The 22,682-nt window shown below is 43.9% G+C and overlaps 2 protein-coding genes across 15 annotated transcripts in view; one reads left to right on the top strand and one right to left on the bottom strand.

Moving 5' to 3' along the window:
- The first annotated feature begins 7,104 nt into the window (after positions 1–7,104).
- Positions 7,105–10,296, top strand: LOC106571490 (serine protease 23). Its single transcript, XM_014144652.2, has 2 exons — positions 7,105–7,560; positions 8,239–10,296. Exon 2 carries the CDS (start codon positions 8,258–8,260, stop codon positions 9,710–9,712), a length of 1,455 nt encoding a protein of 484 aa, XP_014000127.1. The 5' UTR covers positions 7,105–7,560; positions 8,239–8,257; the 3' UTR covers positions 9,713–10,296.
- A 78-nt stretch (positions 10,297–10,374) lies between these two features.
- The window catches only part of ap180 (Clathrin coat assembly protein AP180), a 35,442-nt gene continuing 23,134 nt past the window's right edge, over positions 10,375–22,682 (bottom strand). For 3 of the 14 annotated variants that reach the window (XM_045695174.1, XM_045695178.1, XM_014144296.2), the window contains 12 exons: positions 22,082–22,180; positions 21,167–21,340; positions 20,759–20,833; positions 20,437–20,517; positions 19,823–19,888; positions 14,714–14,833; positions 13,781–13,805; positions 13,523–13,595; positions 12,581–12,634; positions 12,372–12,452; positions 12,178–12,291; positions 10,375–12,067 (listed from right to left, as the gene is read on the bottom strand). In XM_045695174.1, coding sequence (XP_045551130.1) covers positions 12,202–12,291; positions 12,372–12,452; positions 12,581–12,634; positions 13,523–13,595; positions 13,781–13,805; positions 14,714–14,833; positions 19,823–19,888; positions 20,437–20,517; positions 20,759–20,833; positions 21,167–21,340; positions 22,082–22,180 — 938 coding nt within the window. In that variant the 3' untranslated portion in view covers positions 10,375–12,067; positions 12,178–12,201. The remainder of the gene's footprint in view (positions 12,068–12,177; positions 12,292–12,371; positions 12,453–12,580; positions 12,635–13,522; positions 13,596–13,780; positions 13,806–14,713; positions 14,834–19,822; positions 19,889–20,436; positions 20,518–20,758; positions 20,834–21,166; positions 21,341–22,081; positions 22,181–22,682) is intronic. The other 11 variants (XM_045695181.1, XM_045695180.1, XM_045695182.1 and 8 more) reach the window with 9 other exon arrangements.

Raw genomic sequence — 22,682 nt, 5'->3', positions numbered from 1 at the left:
AGCACCCCCACAACATGATGCTGCCACCCCCATGCTTCACGGTTGGGATAATGTTATTCGGCTTGCAAGCATCCCCCTTTTTCCTCCAAAGACAACAATGGTCATTATGGCCAAACAGTTCTATTTTTTTTATCAGACCAGAGGACATTTCTCCAAAAAGTATGATCTTTGTCCCCATGTGCAGATGCAAACCGTATTCTGGCTTTTTTTATGGCGGTTTTGGATCAGTGGTTTCTTCCTTGCTCAGCGGCCTTTCAGGTTATGTCGATATAGGACTCGTTTTACTGTAGATATAGATACTTCTGTACCTGTTTCCTTCAGCATCTTCAAATGGTCCTTTGCTGTTGTTCTGGGATTGATTTGCACCAAAGTATGTTCATTTCTAGGAGACAGAACGCGTCTCCTTCCTGAGCGGTATGACGGCTGTGTGGTCCCATGGTGTTATACTAGCGTACTATTGTTTGTACATATGAACGTGGTACCTTCAGGCGTTTGGAAATTGCTCCCAAGGATGAACCAGACTCGTGGAGGTCTACAATTTTTTTTCTGAGGTCTTGGCTGATTTCTTTTCATTTTCCCATTATGTCAAGCAAAGAGGCACTGAGTTTGAAGGTAGGCCTTGAAATACATCCACAGGTACAACTACAATTGACTCAAATGATGTCAATTAGCCTCTCAGAAACTTCTAAAGCCATGACATAATTTTCTGGAATTTTCCAAGCTGTTTAATTAAAGGCACAGTCAACTTAATATATGTAAACTTCTGACCTACTGGAATTGTGATACAGTGAATTATAATAGAAATAATCTGTCTGTAAACAATTGTTGGAAAATTTACTTGTGTCATGCAGTAAGTAGATGTCCTAACTGACTTTCCAAAACTATAGTTTGTTAACAAGAAATTTGTCGGGTGGTTGAAAAACGAGTTTTTATGACTTCAACCTAAGTGTATGTAAACTTCCGACTTCAACTGTATATGGTCAGCATTGGTTACAGCATTGGACATTTAGATTAACAGTATACAGTTCACCTCTAAAACATTTGATAGGGTCCTATGGAAAGAATTTGGGAGTGTGACTGTGTGTGTGTGTGGGCGCTAATGTGTGCGTGCTTGGTGCATGTGGAGCCCACATATTCAGTGTTCCACCTCTAGAATGGTCTACAACTGACTAGGTATCCCGATTATCCTTCCCTTTCCCTTCTGTGAAGTTCAGTCAAGGGAAAAGTGTTGAACATATATATTTGTTTCAATATATATTTGTTACACATTATGTTTCAAACCCACACTGGAGTGTGTGTAATCTCAGAGACAATCTGGCACATTTCACATTTCACTTGGGAGGGAGGAAATAGAAGGGAAATAGAATGGACACGCACGTACACACAATGTGTTCTCTCTACTCTGCTGTACATCGTTTTAGCTCTCACTATCAGTATGACATTTATCGTTAAAGAGTTTTGGTAACAAGTGAAAGTAAGGTGGTACCGTCCAGTACGGCATCCTGGCAAAATAAATAGTGGGGAAGATCCGTACCGGTAAAACATCACAATAGTTAAAACAAAATGTGAAGAAAACTATAGGGTATTTCACCATGATTTGTCATTACTGCATGTCAGAGGCATGAAACTTTTGCAAAAGGTCTTGAAATAGGATAGCCTACATGCCAAAATGCTATGTTTTTCCGATGAGAACACTGATATTTTGCCAAGGCAGAGATGCCTGGCCGACACAGAGACGCATGTGGACAGCAGTGGACGCATAAATTCGGGCCTAATGACATTAGCCTTAATGTCATTACACTTTTTGGTGTTTTGTGTAAAAGATGTCTCTTTCCATTCACCACTGTTGAGGGCTGGAACTACAGTAAGTTGTGAGTAGATGAACATGTGCAGGTAGCCTAGTAAAGGAGCCCTTTGAAATTATTGTTTGACATTCAGAAAAATATGACTGGTTGTGATTACACCACAATAAAAGATAATCCATTATAAAAGTTAAATGACAAATCTTTACAACGAGCCCCACAGAGATCATGTGTGCAAGCTGATCTGGGAAAAAATGAAATCACCTTTCACCGCTGGGTAACAAACCATTTCATCCTGTCATGATGATGAATAACAGCGATCATCTTTGGCCCTTTCATTGACCTCTGTTCTCATCAACCAATGGCAGAAATCTACCAGGCAGCCCATAACTGAACTATGACCTCTAATAGCTCCACCCATAAAGAGGATACAGTGAGGGAAAAAAGTATTTGATCCCCTGCTGATTTTGTACGTTTGCCCACTGACAAAGAAATGATCAGTCTATAATTAAAACAGTAGGTTTATTTGAACAGTGAGAGACAGAATAACAACAAAAAAATCCAGAAAAATGCATGTCAAAAATGTTATAAATTGATTTGCATTTTAATGAGGGAAATAAGTATTTGACCCCTCTGCAAAACATGACTTAGTACTTGGTCGCAAAACACTTGTTGGCAATCACAGAGGTCAGACGTTTTTCTTGTAGTTGGCCACCGGGTTTGCACACATCTCAGGAGGGATTTTGTCCCACTCCTCTTTGCAGATCTTCTCCAAGTCATTAAGGTTTCGAGGCTGACGTTTGGCAACTCGAACCTTCAGCTCCCTCCAAAGATTTTCTATGGGATTAAGGTCTGGAGACTGGCTAGGCCACTCCAGGACCTTAATGTGCTTCTTCTTGAGCCACTCCTTTGTTGCCTTGGCCGTGTGTTTTGGGTCATTGTCATGCTGGAATACCCATCCAATACCCATTTTCAATGCCCTGGCTGAGGGAAGGAGGTTCTCACCCAAGATTTGACGGTACATGGCCCCGTCCATTGTCCCTTTGATGCGGTGAAGTTGTCCTGTCCCCTTAGCAGAAAAACATCCCCAAAGCATAATGTTTCCACCTCCATGTTTGACGGTGGGGATGGTGTTCTTGGGGTCATAGGCAGCATTCCTCCTCCTCCAAACACGGCGAGTTGAGTTGATCCAAAGAGCTCCATTTTGGTCTCATCTGACCACAACACTTTCACCCAGTTGTCCTCAGAATCATTCAGATGTTCATTGGCAAACTTCAGATGGGCATGTATATGTGCTTTCTTGAGCAGGTGGACCTTGCAGGCGCTGCAGGATTTCAGTCCTTCACGGCGTAGTGTGTTACCAATTGTTTTCTTGGTGACTATGGTCCCAGCTGCCTTGAGATCATTGACAAGATCCTCCCGTGTAGTTCTGGGCTGATTCCTCACCATTCTCATGATCATTGCAACTCCACGAGGTGAGATCTTGCATGGAGCCCCAGGCCGAGGGATATTGAAAGTTCTTTTGTGTTTCTTCCATTTGCGAATAATCGCACCAACTGTTGTCATCTTCTCACCAAGCTGCTTGGCGATGGTGTTGTAGCCCATTCCAGCCTTGTGTAGGTCTACAATCTTGTCCCTGACATCCTTGGAGAGCTCTTTGGTCTTGGCCATGGTGGAGAGTTTGGAATCTGATTGATTGCTTCTGTGGACAGGTGTCTTTTATACAGGTAACAAGCTGAGATTAAGAGCATTCCCTTTAACCTGTCTTGGCTAGGGGGCAGTATTTTCACGGCCGGATGAAAAACGTACCCAATTTAAACAGGTTACTACTCTGGCCCAGAAACTATAATATGCATCTTATTAGTAGATTTGGATAGAAAACACTCTGAAGTTTCTAAAACTGTTTGAATGGTGTCTGTGAGTATAACAGAACTCATATGGCAGGCAAAAACCTGAGAAGAATTCAAGCAGGAAGTGGAAAGTCTGAGAATTGTAGTTCTTCTTTTGATTCTCTATCGAAGCTACAGTGTCTGTGGGGTGACGTTGCACTTCCTAAGGCTTCTATTGGCTGTCTAAAGCCTTCAGAAAGTGGTTTGAGCATTTTCCTGTCACTGGGCAGATAATAGGAGCTCAGTTACTGAGTGGTCTGCCTGGCAACAAAGGGATTGGATATGCTCGGTCCCACGAGCGCGCCCCTCCTTCTTTTTCTTCTTCAATGAATATGCTATTGTCCGGTTGGAATATTATCACAATTTTACGTTAAAAATACCATAAAGATTGATTTTAAACAGCGTTTGACATGCTTCTAAGTACGGTAATGGAACATTTGGACTTTTCGTCTCTCGTTCCACACTCACGCGTTATGCCTTTGGATAAGTGATCTGTACGCACGAACAAAACGGAGGTATTTCGACATAAATATGGATTATTTCGAACAAAAACAACATTTCTTGCGGAAGTAGCAGTCCTGGGAGTGCATTCTGACGAAGATCAGCAAAGGTAAGAGAATATTTCTAATACTAATTCTGAGTTTAGGTTGCCCCGAACGTGGCTGGTGTCTGAATAGCTCACCGTGATGGCTGAGCTATGTACTCAGAATATTGAAAAATTTGCTTTTTCCGTAAAGCTATTTTATAATCTGACACAGCGGTTGTATCCAGGGGTAGTCTATCTATAATTCTTAAAATAATTGTTATATATTTTGTCAACGTTTATGATGAGTATATTTGTAAATTGATGTGCACATTCACCGGACGTTTTGGTGGGAATACATTTTCTGAACATCACGCGCCAATGTAAAATGCTGTTTTTGGATATAAATATGAACTTTATCGAACAAAACATACATGTATTGTGTAACATAATGTCCTAGGAGTGTCATCTGATGAAGATCGTCAAAGGTTAGTGCTTCATTTAGCTGTGTTTTGGGTTTTATTGACACATGTCCTTGCTTGGAAGATGTCTGTGTGATTATTTTTGTCTATGTACTCTCCAACATAATCTAATGTTTTGCTTTCACTGTAAAGCCTTTTTGAAATCGGACAATGTGGTTAGATTAACGAGAAGTTTATCTTTAAAATGGTGTAAAATAGTTGTATGTTTGAGAAAGTTGAATTATGACATATTGTTGTTTTTGAATTTTCCGCCCTGATATTTCACTGGCTGTGTCCCGCAGGTGGGACGGTAGCGTCCCACGTAGCCCATAGAAGTTAAGAGTGTGCTCCTAATCTCAGCTCGTTACCTGTATAAAAGACATCAGGGAGCCAGAAATCTTTCTGATTGAGAGGGGGTCAAATACTTATTTCCCTCATTATAATGCAAATCAATTTCTAACATTTTTGACATGCGTTTTTCTGGATTTTTTTGTTGTTATTCTGTTATTCAAATACACCTACTATAAAAATTATAGACTGATCATTTCTTTGTCAGTGGGCAAACGTACAAAATCAGCAGGGGATCAAATACTTTTTTCCTTCACTGTATGTGTGTGTGTGTATGTGTGTGGAGGCCGGTGGGAGGAGTTAAAGGAGTTTGGGCTCATTGTAATGGCTGGAATGGAATTAATGGAACGGAATCAAACATATGTTTTCCATATCTTTGATACCGTTCCATTAATTCCATTCCAGCCATTACAATGAGCCCATCTGTCATGTCCTGACCAGCAGAGGACATAATTGTGTCAGTTTTGGTCAGGATGTGGCAGGGTTTTTGTGTGTGTTAAGTGTTGTGTTGGTGATTGGACTCCCAATTGAAGGCAGGTGTGTTGAGTTGCCTTTGACTGGGAGTCCTATATAGTAGTGTGTGTTTTTCTTTGGGGTTTTGGGTAGTTGTTCTTGCATTGCGTTTGTATGCCTGCAAGACTGTTCCTGTCTTGTTTATTGTTGTTTTCCGGTGGATGCTTTACTCCTTTTTGGAATTAAAATATGAGTATCCACATACCCGCTGCGCCTTGGTCCATTTTTGAAGACAGTTGTTACACCACCCTCCTTTAACTCCTACAACTAGCCTCCAATGTGGTCTGTGTGTTTAGGCCAAGACATGGGGTATTGCTACACAGATGGGAAAAGGCAAACAGTTTTTAGATCCTTAAAAGCCTTATAATGCCATGATTGGTTCAGGTTTGTTGCACTGGCTCTATGGGACCCCTAGAGAAACAAACACAGCATAAGAACAAGTTCTCCCATGTCACCACACTGCTCCGCACACTCCACTGGCTTCCAGTCTAAGCTCACATCCATTACAAGACCATGGTGCTTGCCTACGTAGCAGCAAGAGAAACTGCCCCTTCCTACCTTCAGTCGATGCTCAAATCCTACACCCCAACCTGAGCACTCCGTTCTGCCACCTCTGGTCTCTTGGCTCACCCACCCCTACGGGAGGGTAGCTCCCGCTCAGCCTAGTTCAAGCTTTTCCCCAATGGTGGAACCAGCTTCCCACTGAAGCTAGGACAGCAGAGTCCTGAAACCCTACCTCTTCAAAGAGTATCTTAAATAATCCCCCACCTCACCTCGACCATTGCACGTGACCCCCCCCCCCCCCCCACCCCCCACACACACACTTTATTGAGAAAAAGTTAACTTACTATACTTGTGATATGTGATTGTCCCACCTACCTTTCTTAAGATGAACACACTAACTGTAAGTCATTCTGGATAAGAGCGTCTGCTAAATGACTAAAATGTCAATTCACACATCCACAAGAAGTTACATGTTAGGGCAGAAGTATGTGGTAACATTAACCAGCCAAAGATCTCTGTGAATGACTTAAAGGATCTTTGATTGTGAACACTGGTCACTGCTATACTGTATTAAAAGGGAAAGCAGGAGGAAGGGGAGTGGGGAGGAAGAGAGTTCATTTGGTGAATGAGTTGAGTGCCTGTGCATTCAGGAGGCCAACCAGTTGTCATAATAAATCTTCTGGAGTTGAAATGCAGGTTGTTACCTTAGATCTATGGAGGTCCAGGACTGAATCAATACCAATTTTCTGTTGACTTTTATTGTGTGTGTGTGTGTGTGTGTGTGTGTGTGTGTGTGTGTGTGTGTGTGTGTGTGTGAGAGATCATCTGCCTCTGACAGTGTGTGAAGCCACAAGCCATCAAAGGTTACCTGGCTGACACATCTGAATTTACAGTTTTGCCTACTGACATTCAAAACACACAAAGATATGCCACACAAACTCAAAGGCTGCCATTCAATTAGTTATTTTGTCATAAAACAAATCAAAGCTGCTGTTCAGGTTGATGTCTGATATGGTTAATTATAGCGTATCCTTCAAAGTTATTCAGTCAGCAACAAGGCAGGAATGCAGGATATTTAGCTTAATTCAAAGCAACTCGACTAGATATGTGAGGTGGGGAATGAAAATACGTTTAAGGGAGCTGAAAACAACCAATAACACGTTTTATATGATTTTCCTGCTTTTGTACAGGAATTCCACAGCTCACGGGCTCAATAACTGAATTAAAGTTCAGTCCTCTTTCTCATCGCTTTCCTCATCACCAGGGAGTACCTCCCCCGGTCTCGTCTTGTAACATGAACAAGCGGCACCTTTTTCCATCAAATGTTTTCTTCATCATGGACAAATCTCAGTGAAGATCTCGCTCACGGCTTTTCGTTGCGTTCGGGTTGTTTGATGCGCGGACGATAATGGGACGCGGTCTTTCACGCACTGACTGGTACCCGACTGGATAAAATACCTTTTTTTTTTTAAAGAGGAATTTTGCTGACTTCTCCAACTTTTATTTTCGAATGCTTGCAGGTATGATTGTTTTGTTAACTCTTGAAGCAACTACAATTTCAATACATTCACGTGACAGACGGGATTGTATAGACACATCAGGCATTACTAATCAATGATTATCAAATCCAATTTCCACTCTTACAGTTTCATAATTTACTTTGCTTTGTGTGATTAGGCTACTATGACCAATGTGAGAAAGTCTCAGAGTTTTATCACCATCACCATTAGACTAATAGGCTAATTCTGATATATCCAGTATTTCCTCTAATCATAATTCGTTGACGTATTAAACAAATCATATTCCTGGTCACTTTCATACCACTGATGGAGATTTTTTTTATCAAGCTTTTGAATTTGTGCTGCATTCTAACAAATAATTTATTTGAATTTAAGCTTGGTATGATCATATTTTCCTTGTGTAGAGAATAGTTGTAAAACGTTATCATCAGAGGAATTTAGGCTATTGTTGGAGCCAATTAAATGTAACAATTTCCCACCCTGTGCCACCAACGAAATGGACTTCACTACCAGCGCCATCTGCTGGTGACAACGCTTTGTAGAGAGAATACTTCAATGACGCTCAAGCAGTTGGTGATGACTGTGGGGGATTGAGCGCCCTCTGCTGGCCTCATCTTATACACCAGTCACCTGTTTCTTTTTGCGCAATCTTCCTCCCTCCCTCTCTCTGTCTTTTAGGCCCTGGTGGAGCAGTGTGATGACTCTCATTCCCCTGTGTCTGCTGCTGCTCTGTGCCCTGCCCCTGTGGGTTCCTGTCTGGGGGGGCCACGGTGATGGTGTTGATGAAGAGTATGGCTGGTCCATGCAGCGGGTCCCGTTGATTCTGGACAGCCACACAGTGCATCTGCGGAGCCCCACGTTTGGTGGGAAGGTTGAGGGGGCAGGTGAGGATGAGCAGGGGGGGTGTGGGATAAAGTGTCAGAGCGCCCTCCCCCCTCCCGACTGGGCCACACTGGAGAGCATGCTGGGATACGAGACGGTGTACGAGAACGGCACGCGCACGCACAGTGACGTCACGCTGCAGGGCCTGAATGACACAACCTCACACACGCCCTTACACACCCCCTCACACACTCGCAGGAAACGTCAGGTGTACGGCGAGGACGGACGCTTTGTCATCTCGGACAGCCACTTCACCACCAGCTACCCGTTCTCCACGGCGGTCCGCCTGTCCACGGGCTGCTCCGGGGTCCAAGTGTCTGAAAAACACATACTGACGGCGGCCCACTGTGTCCACGATGGGAAGGACTACCTGCAGGGGGTCCGCAGGCTGAAAGTGGGGGTCCTACAGGTCAAATCTAAACGAGGTAGGAGGGGTGGGAGGAGGAGAGGGGGGAGGAGAGGAAGAGGAAAGGGGCAAGGAGAGGAAGTGGTAGGAGAAGAGGAGAAAGGGAATGGGATAGATGGAGAAGAACCGAGACAGGAGCAGAGACGGAGAGGAGGGATGCAGAGAAGGAGGAAGGGAGAAAGGGTTGATGAGACTGGAGCAGAGGGAGTTGAAGGAGGGAACATGGAGAAGGAGAGGGGACAAGGAGAGGGTAGGCAGAGAAAGAAAGGTAGCAGAAGCAGCCGTGTACAACGCAGCACCGAACCCAAAACTCAGCCCTCCTTCCACTGGACACGCGTAAAACAAACCCACATCCCCAAAGGTTGGATACACACAGGAGATAGAACCAACGCCATATCCCACAACTATGACTACGCCCTCCTGGAGCTCAAACAGCCAATTAAACAGAAGCACATGAAACTGGGTGTAGTGGCCGCTACAAAGCCCCTCCCCTTGGGTCGCATCCACTTTTCAGGGTTCGACAACGAGCCAGAGGGAGGACAAAAGGAGGGAGAGAGGGAAAAGGTGGTCTATCGCTTCTGTTCAGTGACGGAGGAGTCAGACGACCTGTTGTATCAGCATTGCGATGCCCAGCAGGGGGCGTCAGGCGCTGGTGTATACATCCGCCTCAGACAGGAAGTGGTGGGGTCCAATAAGGGGAAGTGGCAGCGGAAGGTTATCGGGGTGTTCTCAGGGCACCGCTGGGTGGACGGGGACGGGGGTGAACAGAGGGACTATAATGTGGCGGTGAGGATCACTCCGCCTAAATACGCTCAGATCTGCCACTGGATCCATGGGGATCCCAGCATGTGTAGGGAGGCCTGAGACACCAGGGATCTGTCAGACTGATCAGAGTAAGAAAAAAAGAAGATATGCATTCATGTAGTGCCTTTCACTGAGACCTCAAAGCGCTGAGGTGGCGGTGGACAAACTAACCAATGGCCAGCACAGACAGATCAGATGGAATAGAACTTTAAAATATGGGATGATTTCCGTTGCTCTGGTCAATCAAACAGATCCCTATCCAGACTGAGGTCTCAAAATTCTATGGTGCGCTAAAAACAGGTTTCTTTGTCACGTGCTTTTTGATGTTTTGTTTCCAAGAAATACCCATCGTGCACATAATATGGGTGCTAAGATGACTTCCGTTGGGGATGATTTTTCTTGGGTAAATCTTAGTTTTTACTGTCTCTACATGATTCAGTTATCTAGCCAATGCTCTTTTTGGGTGCAAATAAGGGTTATAATAGTTATCCGAATATTTTTTTTCAGGGTCTATATTTTGAGTGTATATGTGTATTTTGTTGAGCATGTCCTAAACATACATTTTGCTTGGGAAAAAAATTGGATCAACAATAATGTAAAAAATAAAATGTCTTTATATTAAAACCTACCATTGAATACCAAAACACTTGTGATGGACTGAACATGTTCAAGCATGAATGACAACAGTGGAGACATTAGTGATGAGGCCTGAAGTCTTTCCATCAGTGTATTTGTATTTTATTGCATCTCAAGGGACTCAACATGCAAGTGGGGGAGAGAAGAGGAATGATGCCATCCAAGAACCAAACACTGCCTTCAACCAAATATATAGCAAATATTGTTACCCACATTTTTTATTTTATTCCTCTTTTTCTTTCTCAATTCTTTTTTTTCCCACAACAAATTAAGATAGTCACTTTGGAAGAAAAACAACACATGGACCATCCAGTGTATATCGGAGCGGTTTACAGCTAACGAGTTCCCAACACCTCTGGAGTGTTGCTTCGGGAGACAATACAACAACTCTACTGATCACTGCTCCACAATGACCTTAGGTCAGGGTTGTCAAACTCATTCCATGAAGGGTATAGTGTCTGCTGTTTCTTTTTGTTTTTCCTTTCAATTAAGCCCTAGACAACCAGGTGTGGGGAGTTCCTTACTAATTAGTGACCTTAATTCATCAATCAAGTACAAAGTAGGAGCGAAAACCTGCAGACACTCAGTCCTCCGTGGAATGAGTTTGCCACCTAAGCATTAGGTTGATATGGGCTGTGTCCCAACAATATTTACAAACCTCCTTTCCTTGTCTCCTTCATTTCATGACCACTGGTTGGTTTTCACCAATTGCCTTTCACCTATCAATTCAATTCAGATAATTGGCCATTAAGTAAAGGAGAGAAGTAAATGAGGATTTTTTTAAGTATTTGGATGCAGCCTAGATCAACTTCACTTGACACGGTCATATGCAGTAACACTCCACACCAACAGGGAGAGCCACAGTAAACACTGGGGGCTGAGTTTGCATTCAGTACTGCCTCCAAATACAGATGAGAGATATTTTTCCAAACTGCTTGAATTTTTAGAACCTTAGAATTCATAGACATAACTAAAATATATGATACATTTTCTCTCAAAATAAAGATTAAAGAAATATATGTATAATCTATACTTAAAAATATTCTAAAATGCATATGTCACTTTGAACATAGTCCACAAATGTTGCATGTAACACACAATCAAAAAAACAGACAAAATAAAAACAAAATATTTTGTCGTATGATTTGTCATCTGGTAAACCCAGATTTGTGGTGACAGTTGTACATATTTCAGTATTCATCAATATACACCAATGTAACTGGATCTGTTCTCAAAGAGGCTGGGTGGATAAATTAATGGAGAGGAGTACAACTAAGTGTTGAATGATGTTAGAAAGACAGCAATATACAGAATTTGATTGGATAGCGAGGGAGAGGATAGGGCAGGGATTGGCCAGTGAGGTTTACACACACCGAACACAGTCCACGGTTAACAACACAATCCTCGTCTGGGAAACGCGCAAGAAAATCAACACAGAGCCACCATTCCAAGTCAGCTGACACGTGGGAGTTCCAGAACAAATCTAAATACACTAGAATTTTTTATGGTCATTTTTTTTTCTTAGTTTAGGTAAAGGATAACATTGAAGTACACGCACACTCACTCACACACACATACATACACCGTTTAGTTTTCTGTATCTATGATTCACAGCCACGGTTTTTGCTACAACAGCAGACAGAGAGGTTACGGGGAAGTCAGAGGACAGGGGTCGTAGTGCTAATGGTTGATTGGCTGAAGGGGCTGGGGCGTGACAGGAGGGAGACGGGGGGGGGGTGCACACATCCACATCCACAGCTCCAGACATAACAACAACCTCTGGAGAGAAGAGACAGAGAGAGGGATGATTACCACAATGTTATTATGTAACTGGCTCTTTTCATTGCATTGTGTGCATGTCGTTTGGTGCCACTGTGAGAGAACCCTACCTCAGAGGGATGGGTTAGAGGGGTTTACATGAAGTCCTTGATGTTGAGGTCATCCAGGGCATTCTTGGGGGGCGGAGGCCTCCTCGGGCTCCCGGCCATCCCTGGCGATCCCATCTGTCACAGGGAACAGTGTTTCATGAAATATATATGTGTGTGTGTGTGTGTGTGTGTGTGTCTGTGTGTGTGTGTCTTACCGGTGCTCCTGGGGCTGCAGGGGCTCCAAAGCCTGGCCTAACCATGGGCATCATGGGAGCTCCAGCGCCGGCCGCCCCACCCTGAGAGAGAGGAAACAGTCAGACACTATGGCAGCCATTTTAGAGATGCGTACATGGGCCACCTAAAGGGGTCATTGGCCGTCTTAGGTGCTCCTAATGGTCCTAGGTTGAGGGCGGGGTGGTCTTACCATGCTGAATCCTTGGTAAGACCCCATAAAAGAAGGGGATCCCATTGGAACGTTCTAGGGGTGTGGAGTGGGGGAGAGGAGGTGGGACATTACCACACTACATTCAACACAGGCACAGTAAAGACAACACTGCAACAACAAACACACAGACATATCACTGACACGCACACATAGAAAACATAGACAAAGACATCATAAACATTTTTTTAAGTGCACGCACGCACACAGAGAGAGAACAGCAAAGCACAGCACATAAAGACACTCTAACCTAACCTCTAAAATCAGGTTCAGGTGATTTGCTCATGCATTTGAAGACCACAGGGTCAATCATAAGAATACATGATCAGGCAAGCCAGTTTAAATCAGCAACTGATTATCTGATATTCATGTCAGTGGTGAGGCTTTGGCTAAATGAACAGCTGAAGCCATGGTTTAATACAGTAACTACAGACCCTATAGCAAAACCTTTTTTGGATAATGGTTAGTGCAGCAATTAAATTATGAAGATAAAGCGATCAAAATTTGTATTGTGTTTCGTTTGTACACTGGGAAGAGGAGCTGTTGCTCAAAAAAATGGGGGTTGAAATAAGGAAATATGCAGATGAATGGCGCATGTTGGGGTCAGCTAAGGGTCAGGTGGCTTGTTCGAGGTCAGAACTATAAGGGAAGAAAAGGAGGGAAGTGGGTTTCCCAGCAGCTCCTTGGTTTGGGATAAACCTCAGCCCGCTCAGAGCTCTCCAGTATTCCCAGTCCAACCCTTTAGTTTTCCCACAAAATATTCACCCCTTTAAACCAAACACCAAATTCCAAATGTTCATATTCCAAATGTGATTGGACCACCCTGGAGAGTCAGAGAGGAGATGTGCGTGTGATTGGCTCCATGCCATGCCTTTCACTGCCACGTGGCTGCACTCCATGCTATATGACAAAGACCAGATTTACCATGGGAGCGCCCCAACTGGGAGGAGCTACCTGAGGAGTTGACCAGCCTCCACTTCCCATCGTGTTCTCCCCCCTGCGGAAGAGATGTCAATCAGTCCGTAAGCAAATAGAAAGAGAGCAAGAAAAGACAGAGGCCCCCAACCTCTTAAAATGTAAAGCTCATTGAGCGCTTGGAAAATGCTACGTGATTGTAATCCATGACATTAAATGACATGTCGAAACACAAAGTGACACATACTCAAAACAGGAAAAACGTACGTTTTTTGGCTCCCCATTCCCAGATCTGAAAGAGAGAAAATAAGACATTTCCCAGTCAGACAGAATAATGTACATTAAATATCTTATAACAGTTGCAAGTACTATGTAACATGTTGTACCTCTACTGTAATTACACTGTATCTGGCTATGTAACATGTTGTACCTCTACTGTAATTACACTGTATCTGGCTATGTAACTACCATGTACACTCAGTAGCCGTTCATGGAAAAGGTTCGCTCCTACAGACAGTGAGTCACGTGGCCATGGCTTGCCATATAAAGTAGGCAGACAGGCATCGAAGCATTCAGTTACTGTTCGACTGAGTGTTAGATTGGGCAAAACAAGTGACCTAAGCGACTTTGAGCTTGCTATGATCGTCGGTGCAAGCTAACAGGTGGGCTACAAACAGGCAAATAACGGCGCAGTACAACTGTGGTGTGCAGAACGACATCTCAGAACGCACAACCCGTCAGTCCTCGTCACAGATGAGCTATTGCTGCAGACGGCCACACAGGGTTCCACTCCGATCAGCTAAAAACAAAGCGGCTCCAGTGGGTACATGATGACCAACACTGGACAATTGAGGAGTGGACCACTGCCTGGTCCGACGAATCCCGGTTCGTGTTGCGCCATGCTGATGGCAGAGTCAGGATTTGGCATAAGCAGCACGAGTCCATGGCCCCATCCTGCCTGGTGTCAACGGTGCCCCAAATAATTCAGGCTGTTCTAGAGGCAAAGGGGGGTCTGACACAGTACTAGATGGGTATACCTAATAAACTGCACACTGAGTGTAAGTAACGTTACAATAAGGTGAGATTGGTTATAGGAACATGTCTATGCATAGATGGACAGCACCATGATGCTGAAATTATTCCGGCCAAATTGAGAAGCCCTGTCCTGTGTCTGCTCAGAGACTCTGTTCAGAGACTTACTGCTAGCCATGCTAGCCATGGTGGCGTCGAGGTCCCCTCCCATATGTTTAACTGGAGACGAGGCGGCCCCAGTCTGGGGCGTCATAGCAGGCATCAACACATCCCCTAGACCATCAAACGCTACAGGAGACACGTAGGAGGGGGGAGAGATAGGAATGGAGTGGAGGGGGGAAAGGGAGAGAGAGAGAGAGAGGTGAGAAACAGCCACAATAATCCTCTCTGATCATAACAGAGGGGTCCTCCTTACGAGTGGGATTACCATGACAACCCATCGAGAGGGTCTCCATGACAACAGTGATCAGAGAGGAGCACAACATTGGAATGTTAACAAGAGGCAAGCCCTCATACTGATACTCAGTATGACTGAGGGCTTATACTGTGCCTCAACACACACACACACACACACACACACACACACACACACACACACACACACACACACACACACACACACACACACACACACACACACACACACACACACACACACAGTTTAAGTGATACTCTCCATGTAATATAAATCAACAGCATAAATATGCTGTCTACTCAACTCTACTAAATAGTATTACTATCCTATTAGCTAGCTTGTTTGAGATGGGGCATCATCCTTTGTATATTGGTGACAGTAAGGATGCAGCCACTACTCTACAGGGAGAAAGCAGTACCAAGCTAAATGGGCATTGTGATGTGAGCATCTCACACACCATATTTATTAGGCATCTGTCAGAGCAGAGGGAAAATAACAGCAGCAGTTTCTCTCTTACTGCAATGCAGCAATGCACTGTGGGAAACAGCGCATCAATGAGCCAGAACACTCACCCAATCAGAGAGCAGGAAGCAAGCAATGAGCCAGCCCCAGAGCCAGATGGAGAGAGAGAGGAGCGATAGAGGGACGAGAGAGAAAGAGAGAGTAATAGAAAGTGAGAGAGGACAAAGAGTGTGAGAGAGAGCGCACGAGTGAGTGAGATAAAGTGCAGAGGGAAAGAGAGAGAACAGAAGGAGGGAGGGAAAGAGAGGGAGAGGATGTAAGGGTAAGAAGAAAGGGACAGAAGGACAGTAGTGGAGGGAAAATAATGGAGTGAGTTAGAGATGACAAATGTTGCAAGAGAAAGAGAGATGAAGGAGAGAGAGAGAGAGAGAGAGAGAGAGAGAGAGAGAGAGAGTTAAGGCTTAAGCAGTAGTACTTGCAGGTCGTCATTTACATAACATGCAGGGCAGTGACAGCCTTGATCATAAACCTGGTAAGCACAGGGAATGTTGCCACGGTAAAATGTGAAAAAGTCAACCAATGCACACACCAACAGAGAGAGAGACAACTAAGGAAGAATCTAGAATGAGAATTACCATACACAACAGCATGTACATGTGGAATGGCCATAAAACCAAGGTATGTTCACAAGTTACATACACTCAGGGTGTATTCATTCAGACAGACACATGTTCATATATAGTACCAGTCAAAAGTTTGGACACACCTACTCATTCAAGAGTTTCTTTATGTTTACTATTTTATACATTGTAGAATAATAGTGAAGACATCAAAACTTTGAAATAACACATGGAATCATGTAGTAACCAAAAAAAAGTGTTAAACAAATCAAAATATATGTTATACTTGAAATTCGTCAAAGTAGCCACACTTTGCCTTGATGACAGCTTTGCACACTCTTGGAAGTCTCTCAACCAGCTTCATGAGGAATGCATGTTCAACGGTCTTGAAGGAGTTCCCACATATGCTGAGCACTTCTTGGCTGCTTTTCCTTCACTCTGTGGTCCAACTCAATTGGGTTGAGGTTGGGTGATTGTGGAGGCCAGGTCATCTGATGAAGCACTCCATCACTCTCCCATCTTGGTCAAAATAGCCCTTACCTGCCCTCCAGGACACCTACAACACCCGATGTCACAGGAGGGCAAAAAATATAATCAAGGACATCAACCACCTGAGCCACTGCCTGTTCACCCCGCTTCCATCCAGAAGGCGAGGTCAGTACAGGTGCATCAAAGCTGGGACAGAGAGATAGAAGCTGTTTTTCAATCTCAAGGCCATCAGATTGTTAAACAGCCGTCACTAGCACAGAGAGGCGGATGCCTACCTACAGACTTGATATCATTGGCCACTTCAATAAATGGAACACTAGTCACTTTATTAATGCCACTCTAAGAATGTTTACGTATCTGGCATTACCTATCTCATATGTACAGTTGAAGTCAGAAGTTTACATACACTTAAGTTGGAGTCATTATAACTTGTTTTTCAACCACTCCACAAAATTCTTGTTAAGAAACTATAGTTTTGGCATGTCGGTTAGGACATCTACTTTGTGCATGACACAAGTAATTTTTCCAACAATTGTTTACAGACAGATTATTTCACTTATAATTCACTGTATCACAATTCCAGTGGGTGAGAAGTTTACATACACTAAGTTGACTGTGCCTTTAAACAGCTTGGAATATTCCAGAAATTATGTCATGGCTTTAGAAGCTTCTGAGAGGCTAATTGACATCATTTAAGTCAATTGGAGGTGTACCTGTGGATGTATTTCAAGGCCTACCTTCATACTCAGTGCCTCTTTTGCTCAGACATTTTTTTGTAGACCTCCACAAGTCTGGTTCATCCTTGGGAGCAATTTCCAAACGCCTGAAGGTACCACGTTCATCTGTACAAAGAACACAGCCTGGAGGTGTGTTTTGGGTTATTGTCCTGTTGAAAGACAAGTGATCGTCCCACTACGCGCAAACCACATGGGATGGCATATTGCTGCAGAATGCTGTGGTAGCCATGCTGGTTAAGTGTGCCTTGAATTTTAAATATATCATTGACAGTGTCACCAGCAAAGCACCCCCACACCATCACACCTCCTCCTCTATGCTTCACGGTGGGAACCACACACGTGGAGATCATCCTTTCACCTACTCTGCGTCTCACAAAGACAGGCGGTTGGAACAAAAAATCTCAAATATGGACTCAATAGACCAAAGGACAGATTTCCACCGGTCTAATGTCTGTTGCTCGTGACCCAAGCAAATATTTTCTTCTTATTGGTGTCCTTTATTAGTGGTTTCTTTGCAGCAACTCGACCATGAAGGCCTGATTCACGGAGTCTCCTCTGAACAGTTGATGTTGAGATCTGTGCATTTATTTGGGCTGCAATTTCTGAGGCTGATAACTCTAATGAACTTATCCTCCACAGCAGAAGTAACTCTGGGTCTTCCATTCCTGTGGCGGTCCTCATGAGAGCCAGTTTCATCATAGCGCTTAATTGTTTTTGCGGCTGCACTTGAAGAAACTTTCAAAGTTCTTGACATTTTCCGTATTGACTGACCTTCATGTCTTAAAGTAATGAAGGACTGCCCGTTCCATGATCTCGCCATCACGGTTGACAACTCCCTTGTGTCCTCCTCCCAGAGTGCTAAGAACCTTGGCGTGATCCTGGACAACACCCTGTCGTTCTCCACTAACATCAAGGCGGTGACCCGATCCTGTAGGTTCATGCTCTACAACATTCGCAGAGTACGACCCTGCCTCACACAGGAAGCGGCGCAGGTCCTAATCCAGGCACTTGTCATCTCCCGTCTGGATTACTGCAACTCGCTGTTGGCTAGGCTCCCTGCCTGTGCCATTAAACCCCTACAACTCATCCAGAACGCCGCAGCCCGTCTGGTGTTCAACCTTCCCAAGTTCTCTCACGTCACCCCGCTCCTCCGCTCTCTCCACTGGCTTCCAGTTGAAGCTCGCATCCGCTACAAGACCATGGTGATTGCCTACGGAGCTGTGAAGGGAACGGCACCTCCATACCTTCAGGCTCTGATCAGGCCCTACACCCAAACAAGGGCACTGCGTTCATCCACCTCTGGCCTGCTGGCCCCCCTACCTCTGAGGAAGCACAGTTCCCGCTCAGCCCAGTGAAAACTGTTCACTGCTCTGGCACCCCAATGGTGGAACAAGCTCCCTCACGACGCCAGGACAGCGGAGTCAATCACCACCTTCCGGAGACACCTGAAACCCCACCTCTTTAAGGAATACCTAGGATAGGATAAAGTAATCCTTCTAACCCCCCCCCCTTAAAAGATTTAGATGCACTATTGTAAAGTGGTTGTTCCACTGGATATCATAAGGTGAATGCACCAATTTGTAAGTCGCTCTGGATAAGAGCGTCTGCTAAATGACTTAAATGTAAAATGTAAATGTAATGAAGGACTGTTATTTCTCTTTGCTTATTTCAGCTGTTCATGCCATAATATGGACTTGGTCTGTTACCAAATAGGGCTATCTTCTGTATACCACCCCTACCTTATCACAACACAACTGATTGCCTCAAATGCATTAAGAAGGAAAGAAATTCCACAAATTAACTTTTAACAAGGCACACCTGTCAATTGAAATGCATTCCTGGTGACTACTTCATGAAGCTGGTTGAGAGAATGCGAAGAGTGTGCAAAGCTGTCATCAAGGCAAAGGGTGGCTACTTTGAAGAATCTAAAATATATTTTGATTTGTTGAACACTTTTTTGGTTACTACATGATTCCATATGTGTATATGATTCCATGTGGGTCCCGTGTAGCTCAGTTGGTAGAGCATGGTGTTTGCAATGCCAGGGTTGTGGGTTCGATTCCCACGGGGGACCAGTACGGAGAAAAAAATGTATGAAATGTATGCATTCACTACTGTAAGTCGCTCTGGATAAGAGCGTCTGCTAAATGACTAAAATGTAAATATAAGAAGGGTATGTATGTATGTATGTATGTATGTATGTATGTATGCATATAGAATTACTATATTTGTTGTAATTGTTATTCACAATTATTAATAATCAAATAACCTAATCTCTATCTAATATACATATGAATAAAATTATATTATATATCTGAAGTACCCAAAAAGGCCACTAGATGTCATCTGATAGAAATCCAAATAAACCTTGAAAGTAACCAAAGATTCTGGTCGTTTACTGGTAAATTTAGAAAGTTTCCAGTAATACACCCTACCTTTGTAACCCTATATGTGGTGTATTTACTGTTATGTGTCTTGCATACAATGTGAATGGGTCATGCCTGTTGTTTGTGTCATGCCTAGTGGGTGTGTCGTGCATCGGTAGGTACATTACCTGCCATCAGCTCAGCACCAGAGGCAGCTGCAGGTGCAGCAGGTTGGGCTTCTCCACCGGTGGAGTCTAATGGGTCAAACCAAACCATACCAGGCCAAGGTGGGCCAAGCCATTAACAGTGCAGCATGAGGGCAGAGAAGAGTTAAGAAGTCAGCCATCGGCTCCACACTAGGATCGCCAAACAGATAGAAAAGCATTATCATTGTCAGATAGGACAGTAGACATACACAAGTAGTCACCAATACACCAATAGTCTCAAACACACCAATAGAAACTCCTTTGATCCCAATATGCTGTGACAAGTCTACATCTACTAAGCAATACAAACTCAAAATTCTGTAGAGGACGTTGAAAAGTCAGAGTCCATCCTGAATACCACAGCTAACAAGTTAACTACAGCAACAACTTTATGGGTCACCAAAAACATACAGAGAAACAGAACGAGAAATGCTGATGAAGGTGAATGACATGATAAAAATAATCTATCAAATAATCAGTTAAAATTAGGGTTTTCCTGCTTCGAAACATTTTTACAAAAGGCCACTCATTTGAAGACCGTCGACCAGCTGCAAGGGGGATAGTGAGAGGTGGGGGGAGGGTGTACATTTACCCACCCCCAAACATGTCCATGATCGCCCCCTTGTCCGTTGGGGGGTCTGAGGAGAGGAAGGGGGCAGGGGAGGAGAATGCATCTGCTGTAAGGGGAGGTGTAGAGAAGGGTTAGAACACACAGTGTGTGAATTATGTGCAAATGTCACCGTATAATTCACACTCACGTCACACAACCAAACAAACCCATACCAACTAAACAAACTCACACAAACAACAAAAATACAATAAGTATCCTTGAATTACAATAATGCACAAATGTACATATAAAAAACAGCACTCCAAACACATGCTGAGAAAGAAGGCAGATGGTGTGAGTTTGGGTACCTGCTCCAAACATGTCAACACTGGGGGCAGGGTCTGCTTTGGTGAAGCTTGGATCTGGCATTGAATCAAACATAGCTACAGGACAAGTACACAACACACACAATTTAAATGAGAACAGCAGACTACAAACAATGACTCATTAGATTAACAATTGTGATTGAAAGCCAATGCAGGAGCAGAGAGGCAGCTGGGGAGAATGCATCCAAGCTGAAAGGAAGCAGAGGAAGCGTGATATGTGCAAGTTAGCCTCACAAAGAGAAAGGGACATCAAGGAACCATGCAGTTGACGGGTAAAATGCAGGAGAGGATAGGACACCGATGCAGAGTAGAGGACAAGGACAAAAGAGAAGAAAAGAAAAAGGTTTAAAAAAGTACCACACACACACACACACACGTGTAAACATTTACCACTGAAGAGGTCTGTCGATAGGGTGGTAGGGGGGATGGGTGCTGCGATGGTGGATGAGGGGGCAGGAGGGGGCGCCACTGAGTTAAAGCAGTTGTTCTCCATTGGCATCATGGCAAACAGGTCCAGCCCTGGGCCTACTGCATTTGAGCTGCTACCAGTGGGGGCAAAGGGGTCTTTGGGAGGAAAGAACCAGGGAGGGGATGACAAGGGGGATGGAGATATTACACAACCACTATAACGCAGTGTGAAATGAACCTAGAGGTATGGCAAGAGCTATATTCTGTGAAATAGGGAAGAGGAATAGGTGCATTCGGCTGAAATTCTGAGGATACAAACTTAGTTAGGGAATTCACAGCTCCATATTCTTCATAAACATACAGTACATGTAAAACACTATGAAGTATTGTATGATCAAGAGATAATCTGGAAAATAAGCATGTCTGATGAAAAATGATAAGAAAAGAACACGATTTGTGAAAAGAGGGAAACATATTGGAGAAAGCAGTATTAGTAGTATTCACACGCTCTCTTTATACTCTCTGAAATACCCATACTAGACCAGATTTACAGAGTGTAACCACAGAGCTTGCAGACACATTTTGGGATTTATAGAGTGAAAGGAAACCCCAGGTGGTATCTAGCATGGTGGCCAACCACTGTCCTCAAATCAACCTCAGCAACAATCTCCATAGTAACAGCAACAGCCATGCCCAGAAACAACCAACAGCAGCACCTTTCTAGGGAAACTAGCTACACCCACTCACAGCAATGGGATCAACTGTTAAAACACACTCTCCATACACAAAAGCACATAAGCATGGATGCACCGAGCACTCGAATACAGCCAAACACACAAACACAGCCACAAAAATATACACACAGCCATTTACACAGACACACATCCTGTAACCCACCGGCTGCAGCGTCGGCAGCTGGGGTTGGCGTGGAGGCCGGAGCCCCGCCCTCGGCAGCAGCAGAGGCATCAGAGGCGGGAGCAGGGGTCGAAAACGCATCTGATACCCAACACACACGGATGATAGAGAGAGAGAGGTACAGCGAGAGATACGGAGAGAAAGAACAGAGAAAAGAAACAAGCCAGACAAGAAAGAGAGTAAGTCAGAAAAGTAACTTCAGAAAAGGAAGGTCAAGAAGCCACCTAAAAGATGGTCTGTGCCTCTAAGCAAAGTTTAGAAATACTACTATTACTTTGTTAGGAATTTAATTTACTTAATATACTGTACCTATATTAAATACTTGTAATGTCAGGCATAAGATATGTAATATACTTATTAATCAGAGGTATTTTATTGCAGAGAGATATATTGCAGAGAGAAACTATTTAACTGAGCCATCTTTTGATTACTGTAATAAATTCAGTTTAGATTAGTTACAAAACATTTACTCTGTGGCATTACTTCGTGGCATGAATGATTGACTGGTGAAGGGTAAATGAGAATACAGACAGGAGGCACAGCAAGGCCTATGGAAGGCGGGCTTTAGCTACAACTAAACTAG

Source organism: Salmo salar, chromosome ssa15, assembly GCF_905237065.1.
Source record: "Salmo salar chromosome ssa15, Ssal_v3.1, whole genome shotgun sequence".
Classification (NCBI taxonomy): Eukaryota; Metazoa; Chordata; class Actinopteri; order Salmoniformes; family Salmonidae; genus Salmo; species Salmo salar.
Note: the sequence above shows the minus strand (reverse complement) of the source record. Positions and strands in the feature narration are given on the sequence as shown.

Coding starts and splice junctions, on each gene's coding strand:
- LOC106571490 (XM_014144652.2), top strand. CDS start 8,258: ATGACTCTCATTCCCCTGTGTCTGCTGCTGCTCTGTGCCCTGCCCCTG.